The 23540-nt window shown below is 43.2% G+C and overlaps 1 protein-coding gene across 3 annotated transcripts; it reads right to left on the minus strand.

The window, feature by feature from the left end:
- Positions 1-1884: 1884 nt before the first annotated feature.
- Positions 1885-18838, minus strand: LOC101726494 (apolipoprotein L6-like). Of its 3 annotated transcripts, none has more exons than XM_004845911.3 (6): positions 18324-18838; positions 17847-17992; positions 10681-10744; positions 7316-8150; positions 3291-3470; positions 1885-2872 (listed from the first exon to the last, which is right to left on the minus strand). In XM_004845911.3, exons 2-6 carry the CDS (start codon positions 17941-17943, stop codon positions 2789-2791), a joined length of 1260 nt encoding a protein of 419 aa, XP_004845968.2. In that variant the 5' UTR covers positions 17944-17992; positions 18324-18838; the 3' UTR covers positions 1885-2788. The 3 variants fall into 3 exon arrangements, with proteins under 3 accessions (XP_004845968.2, XP_021114724.2, XP_021114725.2); XM_021259065.2 differs by lacking the exon at positions 18324-18838 and adding an exon at positions 18086-18305; XM_021259066.2 differs by lacking the exons at positions 10681-10744; positions 18324-18838.
- Between the last annotated feature and the right edge of the window lie 4702 nt (positions 18839-23540).

A 23540-nucleotide genomic window follows, 5' to 3' on the forward strand; every position in this document is an offset into this window, starting at 1 on the left:
ATGGAGCACATTTCTTTTTATAAATATTTTATTAATACATGTTTGCATTACATACAACTTATAATCATCTTGGCTTCCTAAGGAACTGGTTCCTGGGATTCATTTCATCATGCACAGCCAACTATGCATTCAGGGGCCACTGCAGCCATGTTCTAGGGGAGTCTGGCTACTGCCTTTAATGAGAGCAGCCCTGGGCATCATGCACACAATGCTGATTTTACCAGCATGCACAGTGCAAGAGTTGTAGGGTCAGGGAGATTACTAGTCAGATTTTAGAGGAAGACCAGGCAAGGAGCCTCTGAGTGGGCAACAGGTGAAGCTATAGGAATGAGTACAAAGATGCAGTGGAGAGCCTAGGATGGTGGAGATGCCAGGAACATAGAATGTTTGCTGAGGAATGGTGTATCCCAAGAGTTCAGCTACCCCAAGGCAGAGGCTATATGGACTGCAAATAGCAAAGACATAGGGATGGGGCCACTCCAGCCCTCTGAAGCTCACCTCTCACAGCCATGTGCCCGGGATGATGGATATGGAGCTATAGGACTTAAAATTTGCCCTGCTGGGTTTGAATCTTGCTTTGGTCAGATTCTTTTCTAACCTCCTATTTCTACATTTTGGAATGGGAATATTTATTCTGCATCCAGCTAAGGGGTTTGCCTTCAGTCTCAGAAAAGTCTTCAGCTTGGACTTTTTAAAATGTTAGAAGTAATTATTTGGGGGAAGGAATTACTGTGTTTGTAATTATACACAGGATAGGTGTATTATGCCAGGCAGAATTATGAACTTGTACTGTTTTTATTTAGATATGTAAGTATGGTTTAAGAAGATGTGTTTGTTGAAGAGGAGGGATGCAGCAGTTAGGGTGAAACAACAACTTGATGGATTATGGTAGCCTCCCAGTGGATAAATGCAGTATACTTACTTCTGAGTATGTCTGGGGGGCTCATGGAGGCCTGGCCTGGGAGTCTATTTCTGGCTCTCAAGTCCTTCTTCTAGCACAGCTCTTCTGTGCTTCTTAGTCACCAGAAACTGAGCACCCATCTTTCCCCTACTCTTTCACCAGCCTGTTTCTGCCTTGGAGACAGCCGAACATGTACTGAATCCCTGAGACCTGGAGGCAAATGAAACCTTTTTTCCTTGGAGCCAAGTATAGTGGCACACACCTGCTATCCCAGCACTCCGGCAGCTGAGGCAGGAGGACTACCATGAGTTTGAGGCCAGCCTGAGCTACATAGTAAGTTTAAGACCAGCCTGAATTACATAGCGAGACCCTGTATCAGAAAACTAAACCCAAACAAAGCAAAACCTTTTCTTTTAAATTGGGCATGTCAGGTTTTGTGTCCCAGTGGCAGTAAAGCTGTCTGATACAACAGCCAAGAGATCTATAGAGTCAATGTCCTCTAAATTCCAGTGAGGCTGAGCATCATGGGGCATGCCTGTAACCCCGACCACTGAGAAAGCTGAGGGAGAAGGATCATGAACCTGAGGCCAGACTGGGCAACTTAGCGATACCCTTCCTGTTTCAAATTAAAAAAGAAAAATGTCTGGAAGTGTAACTTACTGATAGAGTGCTTGCCTGGCATGTACAAGGCCTGGTTCATTTCCCAGTGCCACTAAAACAAACAACAACAGCAGTAACCACGACAAACCCAATGAATTTTTTTGTAGAAATATAAAATTCTGTCTTAAAAATTCCCATTCAAAGAACCCAGAATAGATAAAATAATCTTGAAATAAAAGAAGTAAATTGAAAACTCACACTTCCTGATTTCAAAATTTACTATAAAGGTATAGTACAACAGCATGGTGAAATACTTAATTTTTTTTTATAAAACCTAGCTCTCTGTCTCATTAAGTTGAAGAATGAAATCATGCACAACAGGATAAATTTAGGAGAGTGTTTATTAGGAACAGTAAGAAGAAAAGAGCTCTTGGTGGATACCCATGAAGAGGGGATAGAAGTCCAACATGGTTTCTTTGTCTTGCCTTCTATAGAGAAGAGTGGGATTTGTTTTAATCAGGTGGGTTTGTGGGTTTAATGTTTAAAGGAAATTAATTGTTTAGCTGGTTTACAGGAAACTGGTTACTCTGCATTTGTAAGTTTCTAGTTTGGAGGCAGGAAGGACCCGTTAACTATTTCTAGTCCAGAGGGATAAGAGACAATACCATCGTCTGGGAGAAAGATAAGATCCTGGGAGAAACGATCCTTGTCTCTCCATTGTTATCTGAACCTTTTGTCTTTTTTTCTTGTATTTTCTTTTATATCTCTAAGCTTGAGTATTTTCTTTTATCTGACCCCATTGCTAGGCTGCTCTGACTGCCTCTTCATAACTAAACTAAACTAAACTACTCCAATGCACTTGCAGAAAGATAGATTTATCTATCATAGAAAAGAATGGAGAGCTCAGAAATAAGCCCTTACATATGTAGTAAAATGGCCTTCAACTAGGGTACAAGGTTATTCAATGGGGAATTATATATATATATATTATATATAATATATATATTATATATAATATATATTTATATAACAATAAATAGTGCTGGGGAAGCAAGATATACAAAAATTAATGTAGTGGCCTTATACACCTGAAATCCCAGATACTCATTAGGCTAAGGTAGGAGGATCACAAATTTGAACCCAGCCTGTTTTAAAATAAAATGAAAAGGCTGGTGATAGAAAGCCCCAGTAAGCAGGAAAGCATCCCTGGGTTTCATCCTCAGTATAGGAAAAATAAATTAACTCTAAGTGGATCAAATACCTAAAAGAAATAAAATAATAAAGCTCTTAAGAGGACACCCAGGGCTGAGCTTGAGTCTTCTTGGCTTCTTTCAAAGATGACCTCCTGATCAGTTCTTCTATCAATGCTTCCTAGAAGGGAAAAAAATTGTACATAGTACAATTATTATAGTATATTAAAATGGAAACAGTACCCATCCCAGGAAAGCCCTGAAGCCTGAAGTGTGCCATTGAGGGGCAGATAAACTTCACCCGTGATTTCAGGTTTCTTGGGCCCAAGTCAGTTCAGGGCATGACAAAGTGCCTGGTAGATGTGATCTGCAGCACATGCTACTGCAGCAGCCTGAGCAGCAGCCACTACCCATGAGGCAGGAATGCCCAGACATGGGGCCCCAGGTCTGGGCCCCTGGGGATAACTGGAGTGGAGGAGTCACCCACCCTTCTGCCCCATCACCAGTCCCAGGACCACAGCTGCTGTACCTGTGTGCTTGCTCCTGGGGACATTCTACCCACCCCCAGTTCCTGCCACCCCTTGACCCGCTCCTTATACCGGCAGCCTGCGAGGAGGGAGCAGCACCGGCGGCGCAGCCATGGGTACGCTGCTGGGCTTCATGGTGGGCACAGCACTGTTGTCCTCTGCCTGGGGGGAGCTGTACCCATGGTACAGTCCTTCATGGTCATGTGGACTGGAGGCTTCCAGAGAGCTTGTAACATCTGCAGTTTTCTGTGACTAGCAGTGGCAAAACAATATGTTATAAAACCCTTGATATATTCATGGACTTGTTTCAACTTTTATGAAAAAATGTGAGATGATTGTTTTTATCCTATGTTTCAAAGATAACAGGTATATCATTTATGTCAGCCTGACTCAGAAGAACCTCACCAAGTTGGTCTTACTTTGTTTATCATTGTCCCCTTTGCTCTGCCCTCCCTTTCTGTTCCCTTAAAAACCAAGTCTTGGGCCAGCGATTTAGCTCAGTGGTTTTGCCACCTGCCTCGCAAGCGGAAGGACCCAAGTTCAATCCCCGGTACAAAAAAAAAAGTAAAAACCAAGTCTTGCTTTTTTGAAGAGAAGCCTCAGGTCTCCCATAGGGTCTCAGGAACACCTTTTTTTTTTTTTTTTAAGCAAAGGGCAACCCATAATGTTCCAGTCCATGGGCATCTCCATCTCCTGTGAAAAACTGCAGGTAACTCTGAAGTCATGGGTAAGCAAATTCAATTTAATTACTCCTTTTAACTCTCTTCTCTGGAAAACCCTCCTCTAAATCTATCAGCATAATCGGGGCCAAGGGGGGACCCAAGTCAGAGCTTCTTTACTCTTCCTGAGACATGTCAGGTCAAGGATCTGATACTACATGCCCATGCAACGATCTGCAAAGAAAGGAGCTTGCTAATCAATAAACAATACAACTCCTAGAGACAATCTATCTTCCAAATCAAGTTGTTATTCATTACAAGGGACTCCAAAGGGATGTATCTAAACACTCTTTGGGAAATAAAAAGGCTGATACTGAGGCAAGAAGGTCAAGACCTTAGCCTTATTCCTGGTACCTGAGAACCACTAACAGTAGTCTAGAAAACAAACTGCTCCCTCTTCAAGAGACACTGTGACAAACTATAAAACTCCTTCATGGGAAATGTTCATTCATATTTTCACAGGATTAGGGTAGCAGCAACCACTGGACAGGTCTGCAAAGCTTTCACACTGTGTGCTTATAATAACCCTGGCAATTCCAGACCACATCCTTTGCTTTAAAAAATGGTACTCCTGGAAACCTCTGGGAGGTCTGAGATTTCTCTTCAAAAAACAAGACTCCAGGGCCGGGGATTTAGCTCAGTGGTTTCATCGCCTGCTGCACAAGCACAAGGACCCAAGTTCGATCCCTGGTACCAAAAAAAACAAGACTCCAGTTCTGTTCCAAGTGGAGATAAGTAGAATCACTACAAATACACACTGGTAGTCTATCTAACATCCCTCTTTGCCTGCACAGGAAGGTGTGGAAATCTGTGGGGGACCAATTTACTGATTATGCCCAAAGCAGGCTGTAAAGAGTTAACCCCACAATTGGCTTGTTTTGAGAGACGAGTCTGGCCAAAGCCTACATGCCAAGGTCAGAGTGACTTTCACTCCAATCCCATTCCCACAACTAAAACTTTCTTAACTAGAAGGACAAGGTTCTAATTACAACCCTATATGTTGTCTATTCTGTTCCCAATTTGAAAATACTTTGTTTTTTTCCTTTACAAGCCTTGTCTACATTAGTATCCATAACAACTGCATGACTGCACATTTTTGCACATAGTTCGCCTTTACCCCAATTAATTACCTATAAAAATCAGTGGCTTGGACTAACCACTGCCTTTGCTGTTTGAGCAGCATTGGCCATCTTTGCTCCTTGTTTCTCTGTCTCTTTAGTTCTGTCTTTTAGTTTTTTTCTCAGCCTTGCACTGTAGCACCAAGCAGGAGATCAGAATGTACTGCAGAGTTCTCTGATAGAAATCTGACCTGCTCTTTCTCATATTTGGGCTCTATATCCCCAACCTAATAGTAAAGTTGCTCTCCTGACAAATTTATCAAGCTTTCTCCTATTGAACAGGCTCCACACATAGACACTAACTCTTTTCTCCTGGCAGGTTTGCCTTAGCTCAGCTGGTGAGCCACAACATCCTAAGGTAGTTAGGGGGAACATAATCCCCAGTAGGTAAGACCTACAGCCTTTTTCAGCTGAAGTATCCATATGAAAACAGAGACCTCCACACTCTCAGCACCCCAGAAAGAACTGTAAGGATTTATATCTCTCAGGGGGAAACAAGGCAGGAAATTAGGAGCTGAGCAATTGGGCCTGACCTGTCAATCACTGAGACCTGTCAATCACAGCCAGGACACATGGGCAGAACAGCTTCCAAGCCCTGCATGGAACCGCCCCAATCTGTCATCAGAATTGTGTATAAAAGACCCTGACTGTCCAGGTGTGGTGCTCATGCCTGTAATCCCAGCACTCAGGAGGCCGAGGCAGGAGGATCACTGGAAGTTTGAGGTCAGCTTGGGCTACACAGTGAGTACAAGGCCAGGCTGAATTACAGAGTGAGACTGTCTCAAAAAGACCCAAACAAACAAAACAACAAAAACCTAGCCATTAAGCTCATGGCTGCTGTGACCCCTGTGACCAATCTGCCCTGCACTTTACAGGACATTTCTTTTCCTACCTTAACTGGCCCCCACTTGCTCTACAGAGCATACTTTTCCTACCTTTACCTTTTTTTTGTTTTTGGTACCGGGGATCGAACTCAGGTCCTTGTGCTTGCACAGCAGGCGACGAAACTACTGAGCTAAATCCCCGGCCCTCCTACCTTTACCTTTAACTCCACCTTCAATACCTTGAGTAAATGTAAAACCCCTAAATTCTTCATTTGTCTTGTCCAATTATTTGAACAGGACCAGAGCATGGAAGGATACCCTGCGAACCTCACCATAGAATAAGAGGCCTGCAGTCCTAAGTCTACCATTATCTAGCATCAAGAATTTGATGCTAACATCTGAATATCTGTGTCTGCCTAAACTCAGATTTAAACCTAATCTCCAGTGTGATGGTCTTAGGTAGTAAGGAATTTGGGAGGTAATTAAGGCATAAGGCTGGATCCCTCATGATTGAGATTAGTGCCCTTATGAAAGAGGCACCAGGGAGCTTGTCTTTCCTGTCTTCAAGGGAGGGCACCATGTGAAGGCACCTTCTGTGAAGAACAGAGGGAGCTCACCCCATATACTGAACCTGCTGCTGCTGGAGCTTAGACCATGGACTTGCCAGTCCCCCAAACTGTCTGATGGTCCCAGATTACCCAGCCTAAGGCAACTTCTTATAGGAGCCTGAACACCCTGACACTAGCCAGCCACATAACTTCCCTGCCCTGGTCATCTTGGGCTGCTAAAACAAAACACCTCAGCTAGAGCAGCTGATAAAGATAAATTCATCTTCTCACACTTCTAGAGGCCATCATGCCAGGCTAAGGTGTTGGCATGTCTGTTTCCAGGCAGTGGCTTTCTTCTCCTAGGCTTGAAGATCATTGCTTCTTACTGTGTTCTCCAGCAGCTTCTCCTCTGTGTTGGTCCCTGGGGTGCAGGGAGGCCCCTCCAGTGTCGCCCCTCCAGTGTCTTTGTTATGGACATTAATCCTGTCTGATGAGGGCTCCATCCTTATGACTTCTACACCCTAATTACCTCCCAAAGGCCTCACCTTTAAACAGTCACACTGGGGCTTAGGGCTCTGACCCCTGAAATGTGACCCAAGGCACACATTTCAGGTCTCTAAGCAACAGCCCCTTCCCAGCACAGAAGTCTGAAGGAGACCCAAGGGAGAAACAAAAGGTGTGATCGTGCCTGACCAGGAAAGGCATCCACATTCCAGGGTGTACTTCATACTACTGGGACCTCAAAGGCCACGAAGATCCAAGTCCTGAAGTGCATCATTGCAAATTTTACACCACGAGCTCTCCTCATCCCTGCTGGATAACATTGGCTCCCTCAGGTCCCAGTTAAAGTGCCCTCCTCCTGCCCCACTTCCAAAATCCTGATCTCACCTTTTTTAGCAGTGCGTCATAGTATGCGGTATATTGTGCCAGCACCTCTTCTAGCTCCCGAGCTTGGGCCCTGAGTTCTTCTGCAAGCTCTGCCTTTGATTCATCCTTCAGTTCTTTCCAGTTCTTCCAGAGAGCAGACACCCCTTCATTAAGAGACATGGAAGCGAAGGCCCTGCCACTCATGCGAGCTATTTTTGCCATGCTCCATACTTTACCTGGACTGGCTTTCTGTACTCGTGTTCCCACTGGTGCTGAGACTTTACGAGCAATCTGACGGTGCTTGGCCGCAGTGCCTGGGTGTGTCTGGAATTTGACAGGCCAAAGGGCACGGATGCCTTTCTTGATAACCTTCAAGGCTCTCCCACACCTGTACAGAGCCTGACCAGCAGCCGTGACATCAGGTGATTGCTTTTCTCCTGTGTCTTTGAACTCTTGGTCACCCATGGGCACTTGGATACTGGCCTGAGCACGGAGTTTTCTATTGTGAGATTTTTCTCTTAACTCTGTCACCATAGTGCTAACTGCAGCTGCTGCTGACACACCTTTGCTTGCAGTTGAGAGTAGCAAGCTTGCTCCTGCTGTTACGGGAATTAGGGCAAAGCCCACAATGGTTGCAACTTCAGAGACAACAGTGACAGAGTTGGCCACCACTTTGGACTTGGTGAATTTTTTGTGCATTTTGTCAGCATCCTCTGCAAAGGCCTGAAGCGTTGTGATGAATTTTTCTTGCTCCTTTTTCCACTCAGGAAACTCTTTCAAAAATTTTGTTTCTTCAGCTGTCAGAGTTCCATCTTGTAACTCCATGTCATCCTCAGAAAATGAGTCATCCTCCTCCCTGTGGGAATGAGTGAAAGAAAGACTTGGCTTCAGACTCCTGATAGAAAAGGCAAACTCTTCAATCAGCTCATGTGGCTTTTGGATATTCTATTAGTTCCAGTTGTGAAGCCTTTAGCATCTCTTTAAAATATTCCCTGAACTTTGGGCCGGGGATTTAGCTCAGTGGTTCTGGCACCTGCCTCGAAAACACAAGGTCCTGAATTCAATCCCCGGTACCAAAAAAAACCAACAAAATATTCCCTGAAAAGTCCCATAGGGTCACTCAAAATTTCAAGGAAATTCTTCCTTTGGAAGAAGCTACTAGTTTCATGAATAGAGAAAGGTATAAGAAGCACATGTATATGAAAAGAACAATGGGAACAACCTCAGCTCTGGCCAAGAACATGAGGTGAGGAGATTCATCCTAAGGGACATTTCCAGGCTGGCCCATGAGAAAGACAGCACTGTTGTGGAGAGCAGCAGGGGATACTGAGATCTTGTTCAAGAGAGGGAACATGGGAGCAATGGAGGGAAACACCTGGGAAACACAGGAGGAAGTAGAGGCAAGGTGTTGGGCAGAGGATGGGAATCCTACTTGTAGAGGTGAGTCAGAGGCAGGACAGGCTCAGATTATGTAAAACTTCCTCCACAATGACAACTGTGGCTTTGGCTCCTATGGCCGTGCCTTCCATTCTCCGGGGAGCTGCACATTGAGAAGCTGAGATAAATTCTGACTGATGCTCTGGACATTTTCTTGGGCTCTCATCCAACTTTCTGTGGCACCAAAGCAAATTAGATTGGCCCTTCATGAAAGAAATTTGGGGCCCAGGGGCCAGACCTGCTTCCCCTAGTATTTCTCAGGACAGAGGGGTCTTTGTCACCTCAATTGAGTCCCAAACTGTCCAAAGCAGTGTCAGGGAGAAGAGCCACCATCCTCAGGATTTTTCTCTTGCCCAGTGCTATTGGTACATCTATTTCCTTCTGGGAAAGAGGATCCTGGTGACACTGATGTGTCCTGCACCAAAGGATGAGACCATTGCTGCAAAGAGCCAGAAGAGGATCAGAGTTTCCTTCTCCTTTTCAGTGGAAGGACCTTCAGAGTAAAGGTGACCCACTCGAAGGGACCCATGAATTCACGATGGAGCTCTGATGAAAGAGCAGGGCCCCATGAAGCCCACTGCTGTTCCTCCCCTCTGCCTGCCGATATCAGGGCTCCTCACTGAAACATGGTTGTACTTCAGTATCCACAGGTATGGGTTCCAGGATCCACTGAAGATACCAAATATAAGGATGCTCCGATTCCTTACATAAAACGGCATAGTTTTGCATCTAACTTATGCACATTCTCCCATACAAATCATCTCTAAATAACTATGATACCTAACACAATGAAAAAGTCATGTAAATAGTTGTCTGTATTGTTTACAGAATGATGATAAAGAAAAGAAACATCCGGACATGTTTGCACAGATACCGCCATCATGAGCCTGACTACAGAGAATCTGAACTATGGTGGGCTGAGTCACAAATGTGGAATCCAGGGTATTGAGTGCTGACTGTATATTCTTGTACGTGTAGGAATGTACATACTTTTAAATCTCTCTCTCTCTCTCTCCACACACACACACACACACACACACACAATTTCTCAGCTGAGAAGGTTAAAAATCAAATACATGACCACAAAAATCCTTCAGTTTAACAAATTTGGGCCCAATTATCAGTTCATGAGCAGATATAAATCAGTTCACAGGGAAGAAGGTACGAAGGGGTATGAAGGCAAGAAGGTGGGCCCTGTGAGGAGCCCTAAACATACAGGTGTTACAGGCCATACCACCCCAATCCTGTGTATAAGGACAGGGAGAAAGCACAAGTAGCAGTGTCACTCCAAACATCAGCTGTGTATTCGATCCAACACTTTATTTTGATGTGGTTCAGAGCTACTAGAATATTGGCTTCCTATGCTTCTTAATTAAAACAAGTATCCCAAATGTAGACACTTTGTTGCAAGACTTCCTGTGTCAGGCAGCCACATCTCCTCACTTAGGGTAAGACCACAATCTAGTTCTGCGAAACAGTGCACACGTAGCTCACTAATGCATCATGCTAGCCATGCTTTCTTGCTTGTCCATATTGAGCTGGATGCTGGTGGAGGTGCATGTGCCAATTATTGGACTCCTGGTATTAAATTTACTCATTTGTTTATGCTAAAGAATTTAGTTGTATGTAAGCCAAGAAGTTCTTGTCTTCCTGGATCTCATAGTGGGAGGGATCGGAGTGGGCAGTTTCTGTCCTTGGATGGAATTTCTGCATGCAATGGCATGCACCTGACTAAATCTTTTACTTGTATTTCAAAATATTTAGTTAGGATTCATGGCATGTTTGTTCCCTGCAATAACCGACATTCATGTGCATAACCGAAACCAGTAAGAAGACAAGGTGTGCTGTACAAAAGCACATTTACTCTTAATCAATAGGTTGTCTGCAGCCCTTTCCCCAGTGACCTAACTCTAGGTTTATCTTTGCAAACACCAGCCTTGCTTTCTTACCCAGCTTGGTTGTCTGGCTGTCTCTTGAGCTCCAAATCCGTGTTCCAAGGAATCTCATGTCTTTCTGGTTAGAAATGTGGAAATCAAGGTTACTGTACATATCTTATGAAGTCCAAGTGTAGAGGAATTTTAGCTTTTGCAGAAATCATAATGACACACATAATACACTGATTATTTGCAAATTATTGCTTTAAAACTTCACTTTAAGGATCATGCCTGTACTATAGGCTTCAAACTCTAAACTTCCGACTCCTAGCAGGCTCTGTACCTTTGTTTCCCTCAGCACAGGGCCACACAAGTGACTATCAAACAACTGACCTGATCGAGGAAGAGACCAACACCCTGCAGAAGTAAGCCTTCCCAGAGGAATTAGCTGCTTGAGGGAGAAATAACAGATAGGCCAACAGCACTAGCTCCAAGAAAAGCCCATAGCCGATACAAACAAACAAACAAAAACAAAAGCAATGTGAGACTGTACACTGAGAGTGACTTTTTCACAGCAGGACTGGACTGGAGAAGAAATCTAGTGCAACACCGACCATATGGCCAGAGAGCCTAATCAGGTGCCATTTGGGGAAGGGGTTGACCATGTGGGACTGAGTTACAAAACACCCACACTACAGCTTCACTCCAGGACCGAAGTGTTACCCTACCACGTGATTGGGTGAGAGAGAGCCACAGGAGACAGACGAGGAGAGGATGAGAGCTAGACATATTTTTCCCTAGATCTCCTGAGAGGTCACATTCTGTGGCGGAAGGCAGGTTCAGTGGGTCTGGCTTTTAGAGGTGGCTGGATCTGAAGGTGATGGCACTGAGTCCTGGGATCTGCTTGAGCATCTTCCCTGCTGCCTACATGCAGAGGAGCCCAGTGGTCTGGTTGCTTCCCCATGTACCGATGTGAGTGGGGATGAGTCTCAGCTTGGATAGCTGCCATGGCCTGGGGTTTATAGATAGGGGGCCTTTTGAGCAGAGAGGCTACCTCACAAATCCACAGGCTATTATGTGCTACAGAGAGGTCTGTGACTTGCTAGATTTTATTTTTTATTATTTACTTATTTATTTATTTTGGTACTGGGGATCGAACTCAGGACCTTGTGCTTGCAAAGCAGGCAGTGGAACCACTGAGCTAAATCCCTGGCCCAACTTGCTGGATTTTAAAGACTGCAGGTCCCAAAAGTGACGACTCATCTGGAAATACACAGGAATTTTTTTCTTCATTTGACCCAATTCTTTGCTTTTTTTCCTATTGAGCTTTTGTTGTTGTTGTTATTGTTGTTATTGTTTCCTTTCTATGTTTTGGGGATGTATGGAGTTTTTGCTCCCATTATCTTTCCCCCTTTTAAAAATAATATTATATTATTTATTTGAGCTATTCCTCTTCTCACTGTTTTCTTTCCTTTTTTAATTTGTTCCCTAGTTATGTTTTTTAGTTTATTCTTTATCTTTGATTATTTATTCTTTTTCTTGTTGGCCTTTTCTCTTTTTATCTAACACTACCTATTTCCTTTTACTCCTTTATTCAGGTTTCCATTCCATACCTCTCTGCTTACAAGAATAACCATTAAGCTTTATGAATCTATAGCTACTTAAACCTCTTATTATGGTTTAACATTGTTAGATTGTTAATGGAGATGCAGTTGTTCTACTGAGTAGATATTTACTGTAGATCAAGATCTGGTTTGTCTTAGTGTTTATACTACAACGAAAGATCTTTTTCCTATGGTTAAGGGTGGCACATTATTAGTTTTTAGGGTTTTTCAATATCCAGTTTGTATTTGACACTATTGTTGTTGATTTTACTACTTTAGCCAAGGTGACAGAGTTGTTGCTATCAATTGGCTTTCTCCTTGTGCCAATATTTGGATTGCCTGTGGATCATAAACAATACTGCTGCCCATTCCCCAAACTGGGTACCAGGGCAAATAAACTGCAACCCGCTTTCCCACATAAACAAAGGTGGTTGGATCCTGGGACAGAAGCAAAGGCCAATGGTCAGCTACACTCAGAAGACATTTTGACATAAGGATTATTTTGAGTTGAGAGCCAGTAACAAGAAGCAGATACAGTATTCTCCAGCTGTAAGATTCTAAGGGGAGGCCGGGGATATAATTCAGTGGTTCCACTGCCTGCCTCACAAGCACAAGGTCCCAAGTTCGATCCCCAGTACTAAAAAAAAAAAAAAAAAAAGATTCTAAGGGGATGCTAAGGCAGAGGGTGGTACAAACCCGATGTATACTCTTTTATGCTGAGTGACTAAAAGGCAGGCAGTATATAGAGTGTAGAAATGCCGGAAGAAGGGAGGAATCATGTCCCAGGCATGTCACAAGATTTCATCAGATTACACAGAACAGTGGAGAATTTAAAGCATTTTAATTCTTTCTCAAAATTTTCTGGAAATAAACAACAATTTTTCCCACTTACAGAATGTGAAAAATTTTTGCCAGCTAGTCCTCAGACAGAAGACTAACATCTAGAATATCTAAAGAACTCAAAAAAGTTAGAACCCCCCAACAACAACAAAAAAGGGCAATCAAAATGAATAGCTACTTCTCAGAAGAAGTAGATGGCCAATGAATACATGAAAAAACATCTAACATTTCTGGCCATTCAGAGAAATGCAATTAAAGAACACTGAGTTTCCTTCTCACTCTAAAAAGAATGGATATCAATCAAGAAATAGAGTTATAAAAATTGCTGGGAAAGCTGGGTGAAAAAGTAACCCTTCTGTATTGTTGGGAGTAAAATAAACTAGTACATTCACCATGAAGAGCAGTATAGTGATTCCTCAGAAAACTAAAAACAGAAATTCCATTCAACCTAGCTATTCCCCTTCTAGGATATCTTCCTGAAAGTGTTAAAACCATCATATTACGGTGATATATGTATATACATATTTATAGCAGCATAATTTATAATAGCTAAATCATGAAAACCACCTAGATGCCCATGAGCAGATTCATGGATAAAGAAAATGTAGTTTTTATATACAATGGAGTACAGCTGTGTCACAGAAGGATAAACTTGAGGCATTTGTAGGTAAATGGATGCACACTGTGACCATAATGTTAAGTGAAATAAATCAGACACACAAGTTTGAACATCACATGATTTTCCTTATATGAGAAACCCAAAATATAAAGAGCAAAAAAAAAGATATATTACAGGAAATCAGGAGATGTTTTCCAAACAGGAAGGTAAATAAGAGACAAAGGGAGGGGGAGAGGGAAGGAAGGGAAAAATAATTTTTTAAAAGAATAGAAGAAAAAACAGAAATAGAGCTTTTTCAAATTGGAAGGGAAACAAGAGTTGTAGGGAACAGGTGGGAATGGGAGGGAAGGGGACAAAAAAGAACTAAGATGTATTATGTACACTCACAAACTCCCCATAATAAATATAATCCTTATATACTGCAAACATGTATTAATAAAAATAAATAGAAATAAATAGCTTATACATAGTAAGTGTACACCATGAAGTCCTAAGCTCAAAAATGTTAACGTCTATATTGGAGGGTAACACGATATGCAACCTCCAAATGCGCCACTTTGGCATAAGGATTATTTTGAGTTGAGACCCAGTAACAAGAAGCAGATACAGTATTCACCAGCTGTAAGATTCTCAGGGGATGCTAAGGCAGAGGGTGGTACAAACCCTATGTATGCTCTTTTATGCTGAGTGACTGAAAGGCAGGCAGTATATAGAGTGTAGAAATGCTCGAAGAAGGAAGGAATCATGTCCCAGGCATGTCAGAACAAGACAGTACAAGATTTCATCAGATTACATAGAGCAGTGCAGAATTTAAAACATTTTAATTATTTCTAGAAATTTTCATTTAATACTTTTGGGACAAAGTTGACTGTGGGTAATTGAAACCACAAAACGAAAAAGGGAGAGAAGAGGCGACAACTATCTACACAAAAATTGCCACCCAGATCAGGATTTACCTCTCTCTTCCTGTAATCCTCGCCCTACACCACAGATGACCACAGCTCTGACTTCTATAAGCATTAAGTTGCTTATTCTTGAACTTTGTAAATATAGGGTCATTTGCTTGGCATTTTTACCTCAAGGTAATTTCCTCAGAATTCATCCATGCGGTTGGGAGTATTAATGGCTTTAAAATTATTTCTATGTAGCATTTAATTAATATATTCTACATGTTTTCTATATTCTTCTATCTATTGATGTATTTGGGTTATTTCCAATCATTGGCTATTGTGAAGAAATTGACTGTAGGGACTAAAAGTTCATTTTCACAGGACAAGGCAATATTCAGAATTCTGTTCAGATTATATTCACAAGGACATATGACTTCTGATTTTGTGATTTAAAATGTTAAATAAAAATTACAGGAGGCCCTAGTTTTGCATTAAGCTCCTGAACAGGACTCCAACAGACCAAACTAAAAGCCGACAGGGAGTCACTCATACTAACGTTTCCAACTGAACTCAGGCTGTGCCACCTGACACTCAGATGTGAGGAGAGAGAGGTAAGAGTCAGATTTCCTAAACAGGGAAGTTTCAGCCAATCCGATAATGCAGTTTCTGTTGCCTCAACCCTTGCCTAAAAAGTCACCTGCAGTAACCATATGTTAGCTGTTTATTTTCCTGTTGTCCTGCCTTACAAGGAAAGTGACTGGGAAGTGACCCATTGCTCTGTGTGTGTCGTTTCTGCTTCCTTCAGCCCCTTTCTGACTATACAACCCACCTCCTGTGCTCAGCTCATTGGAAGGCTCTATTTTATAGACTGAAGTGTCATCCATTTCTAGAGGAAAAAATAAAGACATATAATTTTGTAAAATTCAATTTTATACTTTTTTATTTTGTATCTTGAGAGGGAGAAATGTATATTTGATCCTCCTATCTGTTCATGACAAAGTGCTCCTAAAGCACTTCAATTTCCTAGGTGATAAGGGCACTAACAGGGAAGGAGTGTCATTATTCCCAAGAAGCTCCTTTCCTCAACACCCTGTTTCTGTTAATGAAGTGACTTTTGCGAAGTCCCTAAGGATGGTAAGAAAGGGGCTGTTGCCTGGGAAACCAACCCCGACTGGAATTTCATCCCTGCGCATCACTTCAGGAACTGGGGAGGGGCTGAAGACTGACTTAATCACTGGGGGCTGACACTACCTGAATCATGCCTATGCAGTGATTCCTCCATGGAAATCCCAAAAGAACCAAGGGCAGGAGAGTCTCAGAGCAGGTGAAAGGTGGCAGCACCTGGACAACAGCACCCCAGAAAGTGCACAGAAGTTCTAGAGAACATGAATGAAGCGCTTCCTGGAGCTGTGAGAGCCACTCTTGCAACTATAGAACCTGAGGGGGAGGCGGTGGGGAACATCAACCCATATTCTGTCCCATGTCCGAGAGGTGTGCACGTGTGAGTGGTGTGTGGAGAGACTTGGACGAGGCAGACAGTCTGAGTTAGGCTGCAGGCACACACTGGGTCTCCCTGAGAGGCGTGTCTGAAGGGGGGGGGGTTGTTTTAAATATTCAGCGTGCGCTGTGGTCACAGATTTCTATGACCGATATGTTGTGATCACACCCTGCGTTTCTATGACTAAAATGATACTGAGGACTTTTCTTCACTGACAACCAACTCAACAAACATCAACTGATTGTCCTCTCACAACTCAATTCTGACACTATCTACTTGGAGATAGCACCAAGTCCCACAGGCTAAGGGTTCAGTACCGTATGACTGGCCCCACTTTAAAGGCCAGTTGGACATCCAGGCCTCTGGAACATCTGACCAACAGCCTACAAATTAGGATTTCCTGTCACCCCCTCACCAGTTTTGATTAATTCGCTACAACAGGTCACAGATCTAAGGGGAACACTCTACTTAGGTATAGTCATTTGCTATGGGGGAAATGAGAAAGGGTACAGATGAACAGCCAGATGGAGAGGTGCACAAGGCACCGTTCACCCTTGTGTTCCACCCTCCGGGGATGTTCTTGGGCTCAGCTAGCTGTCTGCAAGCTCACCGAACCCCAGAAATTAGAGATTTTGTGGAGGCTGCAGCACATTGGCACCATCAGTCATCAGCTCACTCTCCAGCTCCTCTTCAATTCCCAAGGAATGAGGGGGGAAATGAGGGAGCGGAAAGTTTCAAGGCTCAAATGCTGGCTTGGTCCTTCAGGGTGATGAGCCCCCTAGCCAGGAGCCCACCATAGAGCTGCCTCATTGGAACAAAAGATGCTCCCACCTCTCAGGAAATTCCAGGAGACAAAGAGCTCAGTGTCAGAGGCTCCTATCACACAGAAAAGTACAAACATCCTCAGTTCTGTTTGGAAAACTGGACTCAAAGTTCAAATATTAAAACAAAGCAACCTTCTAGGGCCCTCGTCTGCAAGAGTATCAGAAGCTCTATGGCAGGAACTCGGGACAGAAACCAATATGTATAGTTCTTATTATTTCAAAATTGCAAGCGAGGAAGCTGTGAGGTAGGTTAGGAATGCAGCAGTCACTAGAGCAAGAAGGGTGGCGGCTTGGGCTAGGCAACCGTAGTGACAGCCTGGACACAAAGCAATGCACATATTCCCCCAGAGGATGTGGGATGTGAGAGGGAAATTTCAGGGTGACTTCAATTCTGGGACCCAAAAAGTGTCACAGTGAGGATGCCTGTGCTGGGACCGGAAGGAGTGAGGGTCTTTCAGGCAGGTTGTGTGTGTTATAGGGTACTGAGCTCTAGCTGAGTCTGTGTTTGCAGACATCCAAGTAATGGGTGGGTAGGCAATCGGTGCGTGAGTCAGCTTTTCTGGGCATTGAACTTGGCAGCCATCAGTGTAGGACGCTGTGAAAGCCATGTCCTGATTGAGAGCCCTTGGGAAAGTGGAATACTAGCAACAAAAAGTATGTGAGCCCTCCACCACTCAACAGTTAAAAGAGGTAAAAACACCAAGAGGTAGAGGACAGGTACAGCTGTGGATCAACCAAGAAGCACATCTTGAAATCTAAGGAAAATGATAAAATACGATGGACAGATCTTTTTATACTTTCTTTTTCTTTTCTTTCTTTTTTGGAAGCTCTGGGCCTTGGGTGTGCTAGGCTAGTGCTCTACCATTAAGCTACAGCCCCCCCAACCCAATCCTTGTACACTTCAACATCCGGACCATTTTGCTTTCCTCCTTTCTCCTACGAAGGCATGGATGCCTTCCACCTTACCTGGCTCTGATGGGAGTGAATAGGAACGATGAAAATCTCGGCAGGCAGGAAATCTCTCTGGTGGAATGCTCAGAGGGGCATCTCCAAAGGCGGCCATGTTTAGACTGGCCAGGTATCCTTGTTGTCCAGGGAGGCTGTCAGACTTCCTAGCAGAGGAAAGCAGACACAATTATTAACAAGGTAAAAATACTCTAATTAAAGAAAAGTGATCTCTGATTGGATCTGAAAGCCAACTCCACCTATGAGCTTTTGCAAGAGATGAGTCTGAAATGGTAAATTTGCTGTCCGGTTTTACACATCAGAAGCAGAGCTTGAATTCCATCTCAAGCTCACGGAGTCCCCAGCTGCCTGGAATGTGAACCCCAGCTACTCCGATAACCTCTGTTTTTCCGGAACCAACTCTTGGCCACTTGGTCCTGCTGGGGCCAGCAGCAGTCCTCTCTCCCTCCCTGCTCTCCCCGCGGTCTCTGTCCTCACCTCTCTCCGAGGGGCTGTTGTCTGGCACGGAGCTGCAAACAGCTGAGATGCTCTAGGACTGAGGCAAGACTGAGGCAAGAGCAGCTTCGCAGTCTTCGTCACTGACCAGGGGAAAAAGCCTCTGGAGGTGGGGACAGAGCACGATTTCGCAACAGGACTGGACTGACCGCTGCAGGCATTGCAAAGCAACTGCCCATGGCTTCCCAAAATGGAAATGCTCTTCCAGTATTGTTTTGGTTTTCCCCTGGTAGCTACACAGGGAGGTAGGAAAGCAGAATCAAAGCCTGAGCCTTCTAGGGACAGGAGTGCAGACCTCTAATTTCAATGGAACATCTGTGGCAGGAGGACTGTGAGTAGAAGGCCAACCTGGCCAACCCAGAGAGACCTCATGTCAAAATTTTAGAAAGAAAAAACAACTTTTGAAGTCTGGGGATGTAACGCAACGGCAGAGCACCCCTGAGTTTGCGCCTCCCAACCACAAACAGAGCACAGTGGCGAAAGCCTCATTTCCCATTTCTCCTTCCCAGCCACGTGACAGGCTGCATGATAGGGGGTTACTGCCCGTCCAGGACACTGATTGATTACTTCTGGATGGCGGCATTACTGGTGATGTTAATCCTCCGGTCCGTTTCTCTATTTTCTACAGCAAGTGTGTCATTCAAAATTAAAAACATTATTGGAAAAACCTTTAATTCCTTGCTGCTAATTTAAAACCAATTATGCTTTTTCTCTCAGTGAGGAAAGGAGCTACAATAGAAGTCCTAATTATTGGTAAGTAACAAACTTTGGCTAGACTTTAAGTAATCTTATTAGGGGACTAAGTTACCAGTTTTCCATGATTAGCTAGGATCCAAATGTATTCTCTTTCATGTCTTATTTCCATGTGTTGAGGCCTTATTTGCACATATAAAACTGACTTTCAGAATTAATCAACGAGCTGGCTCCACGATCTAAACCCAGGTCCAGCTGCCTGGATGAGAAGACAGGTACCTTTTCCTGTGCTGACAAGAGACTCAGGAATCCTTTCTAAACTTCATCAATACTCTTTCATGTGTTTGTGAAAGTAATGTATTTCCCTGATGCTAGAGATAAGGTGTTTACCTGCATAGTTTTGTTCAGACTAGGAGAAACCGCTTCAGCAAAGTAGGGAATCATAGACATCCTCAGTGAACAAGCCTATAGCTCCTAAATTGCTTAGTCCATTTGCTTCCATTTTCCCTGAAAGACTTTATTTTTCCTTTAAGTACTGGGAATCAAACCCAGGGCCTCGACCTTGCTGGGCAGGCACTATACCACTGAACTATACATCCCCAGCCCTTGAGAGGACTTCTGTTTTGAATGACTCTTTGCAACTTCCAAAGAGCCTCTGCACTAACCAACCCCAGGAGAGAAGACTGAGTAATTGGTCTCTCTCCAATTTACCAATCAAATATCAAGGAGCTAAATCTTAATAAGCCCAAAGGGAAAAATCTTTATTATGCCAGTAATTTTTAGAGAAATATAAAATCTAGAAGAAAAACCAAAAACCAACGTTCATGCTCACTTACGTCTACCATTACCTGGGTCCATCATTTCACTGGGAAGCTAGGAAAACCCCTGTTTTATCCCCAGCCCTTATTTATTTATTTATTAAATGTTGAGGCAGGGTCTGTGAAATCACTAAGTTGCCCAGGCTGGGCTCAAACTTGCAGTCCTCCTGCCTCAGCTTCCCAGAGTGCTGGGATCACAGGTGTGTACCACCACACCCAGCTAAGACCCATTTCTTTTTGAATTACCCAAAATGAGTCCATTGATGTCACAAGAAGATGGATTACAAAGGCGTTCTCTGATGATAGCCTTCCACCATGTAACATACAAGTCAAAGCATGTTCAACAAATAGTCCTCCTGCACCTGGCAAGATTGTTCTCGTCTCCTAAATAGGGATCCTAAGACTAAGATTTGACAGTGACCCACACAATATCTTTTCTTCTTCTTTACTAACTGAAATCCAAATGGCAATACACTCAAGTCAAAAGTTACATTTTCCAGGGTGGTATATGTAGAAATGTGTCACTCAGATCCCCTTGTTTAAGGAAAGGATTGCTAGCCACTGCAAGGTGTGTGGCTAAGTGACACCCCCCAGTCATGAACTCTTGCAACTTTCAAACTGCAATCATGTCCTTCTGAGGGCTGCCCCCAGCCAAATACTAAGCAAGATGCTAGTACAAAGTCTGGCCATTTTCATCCCACACAGGGTTTCTGAGGTGGGCAATCTTGCTTTGCAGCCTGTGCACTGGAGCCGGTAGAGATGTCCTAAAGTTTGCAACAGGGAATGATGGCTACCCCTGCTCAATTCAGCTCTTGTCTGTTTTACAAGAGTTATTCACCATTACACTTTTGGCATGTCTAACTCTGTCTCATTATCAACTTCCTGAAAAACACAATCAGCAACACCTAGCTTCTCTCATGGCTTTGGGCATCCATATGAAATAGTTGTGGTCAGTGAGACATAAGCAGAAGCTGTTCAGTAGGATTCTAGGAAAGCTCTCTTATCAGAAGAAGTCTCACTTTTGCTCTTTCCATTTCCCTTTCTTTCTACCTGCATTTGGAGGGGTGGAGCAGCCATCTTGTGCCAATGAGGTAATAAGGACAAAGTCTAAAACCACATACTAAGGATAGCAGAGTAAAAACCTGGGAGAAAACTGGCTCCTGAAGGCATTGTGAAGTGACCCCATCAGCCTTGACCATCTATCTCTGGATTTATTATTCTGTGAAACAAATAACCCCTTACTTAAACAGGTTTTAGAGTGGAATGAACCCTAACTAACTCATGGGACATAGGGAAATATTCATGGTATATTACTAAGCAAGAAAAAACAAGTTAGAGTGGTATGCAGAGCAGTGTCCCAATTATTTATGTGAGGATACATATATCTGTACACCTTTGATGTATGCATTTTCACAGATATTAAATATATTTTCTCCATCAAAATATAAAAGATACATTTAAGAAGGGGGGCTGTGGTGACAGCTACCTATCCATCCAAATTACTTCCTAGAGTGAGAGGACAGAGTGACAGTGAATTCACCTCCTGTCCCTTCCATAATGGTTTGACTCCTATGGAATAACCAATCAGCATGTGAAAAATTCTTTGTGTAAGGCAGAAAGCAAACATTTGTCAACTCAGTAAGATACATATCGATTTGTCTAGGAAACTGCAAAGCCAAATATTTTATATAATCCAAGCCAAGAAATTCTTTTCCTAATAGAAGAGGAAAAATTTCTACTTTGTCATCATTTGAGAGTTTCTAATGAGAAGGTAAAACATCTAATTTTTAAATTACTGAATAAAAGAAATGAAGCAGCTACCCCATTCATAAGGCAGTAGAAGGGGTTTTGAACTAGAAATCAGAAAATCTGAAATATATACCTGGTATATAAATAACTTCTCTAAAGGAGGTGTTATGGTTTACAGCCAGAATTCCACACACACACACACACACACACACACACCCCACCCCCGCTGAGCCTCATGCACTCAAAGGCAGGACTTGTGGACAGTGGTTGGCAGAGGTTCTATAGCTGGCTTACTGTTAGAAGCTGGGGTCTGATTAGAGGATAGAGGTCACCGGGGACATGGGCTGGAAGGGTACTTCTTTCTCTCCGGTTCCTCCCTTGACTGTCTCCACTTCCTGTCTGCCATGCCATGAACAGGTCTCCTCTGGCATGGTCCTCTGCCATGCCTTTCTGCCTTGGAACCAGTCAACTATGGACTGAAACATGAGCCAAAAGAAACCTCTCCTTTCTTAAATTGTGGGTGTTAGGTGTGTTGTCCCAGCAATGAGTAAAATAACTAGGACAGATTTTGGTACCAGAGAAGTGGGGTCATTGGCTGTGACACTACCTGACCACATGATTCAGAAGCCTTTGGGAGTGGAGCATGAGAGAAGTTTGGAAAGGTTTGGAGATGCCAGCTAGAGAAGCCCTACAATGCTATAAACTGAGCTTGATGGGAAATCCTGGTTGGAGCTTAGAAGACCAGAATGCTGATAGAAATGCAGATGGTTAAGACTAGTTTTGACAATCCCTGGTTCCAAAAAAAAAAAAGACTAGTTTTGGGAGGTTTCAGTCGGGAACAAGGGCTCCATCAGCCTAGATTCCAGGCCACATGTATTATGCTCTGTCAGAATTTTGTCTACATTTTGTCTTGAGGCTTTGTGGAAGACTGAGATTAAGGACAGTAGACTAGTGAATTTGGCAGAGGAAATTTCCAGGCAGCCAAATGTCGAGGCTGCAGCATAGGTACTGTTGGGGATTTTAGCCAGCTCTACATTGAGAATCAAGAGCAAACGGCACAGTTGAATGATTTTAAGTTTTGAGTTTGGCCAGAAAGGAAGATCTGGTAAAGTTGTGGCCTGCAAAATTGGAGCAGAGAAGAACTTGGTTGCTGAAAAGTTTAGCATTAAAAGAAGCTTATATATTAAAATATTTTTGAAACAACAGAATAAGTAATTTGAGGAATTATTCAAACTTCTTTCTTTGTTTCATTTATACTACTAGTTTCTCTTAGTTCATTGAAAATAAAGTTTTGTGCTATTATCTGTTTCTACTTTATAAGAGAGAATCTTTTTTGTCTATGTCTTGTACTCTGAGTAACCACTTTGAAGATACATGGTATATTTACTGTTGTTATTCTCTTATTATTTTGTTAAGACATTTTATTTTTTCAAAAATCAAAAATTTATTTAAAGAAACCCCTCTAATTGGAAGCTGGGAATAAAAGAAGCTGAGTATTTCACATCGATAATACAAAGGATGCCTTGAGATCATGAGAAGAATCTGAAAGATTTCATCCTTAAGACTCAAGGGTGGAAAAGTGAAAGTCATTGCTTTGAGAAGAGTCCCTTAGGGAACCCTGCTTGAGAAAGGCTGCCTAAGAAACAACTTCCTGAATTTCAGTTCACAGAGCTCAGCCATCCAGTCACTCAGATACCCCTGAAGCCATGATGCAAAAGCCATGATACTGCTGGAGCTCACAGCATCCCTTGGTGTCATCCTTGTGGTGCTGGTTTTACAGGCATTCAGAATGAATGAGTTGTAGGGTCATGGAGGTTTCCAGCCACATTTCAGAAGAAGGATTGGGAGGCCAGTGTACCCCTGAGAGGGCAGCGTGTGAAACTGTGAGGATGAAATGAATAGTGCAATGTCTGGAGAACCCAGAAATTTGCAGAAGCCA

The sequence above is a fragment of the Heterocephalus glaber genome, unplaced genomic scaffold, assembly GCF_053883595.1.
Source record: "Heterocephalus glaber isolate CG9 unplaced genomic scaffold, H.glaber_assembly_v1.0 deba00001444, whole genome shotgun sequence".
NCBI lineage: Eukaryota > Metazoa > Chordata > Mammalia > Rodentia > Bathyergidae > Heterocephalus > Heterocephalus glaber.

Excerpts from the sequence above, each read along its gene's own strand:
- LOC101726494 (XM_004845911.3), bottom strand. The coding sequence starts at position 17,943 with ATGGCCGCCTTTGGAGATGCCCCTCTGAGCATTCCACCAGAGAGATTT. Across the intron at positions 8,151-10,680 it reads CAGCCAGACAACCAAGCTGG|GGAGGAGGATGACTCATTTT; the intron begins GTAAGAAAGCAA and ends TCATTCCCACAG. Across the intron at positions 2,873-3,290 it reads TCCCTCCTCGCAGGCTGCCG|GAAGCATTGATAGAAGAACT; the intron begins GTATAAGGAGCG and ends TTTCCCTTCTAG.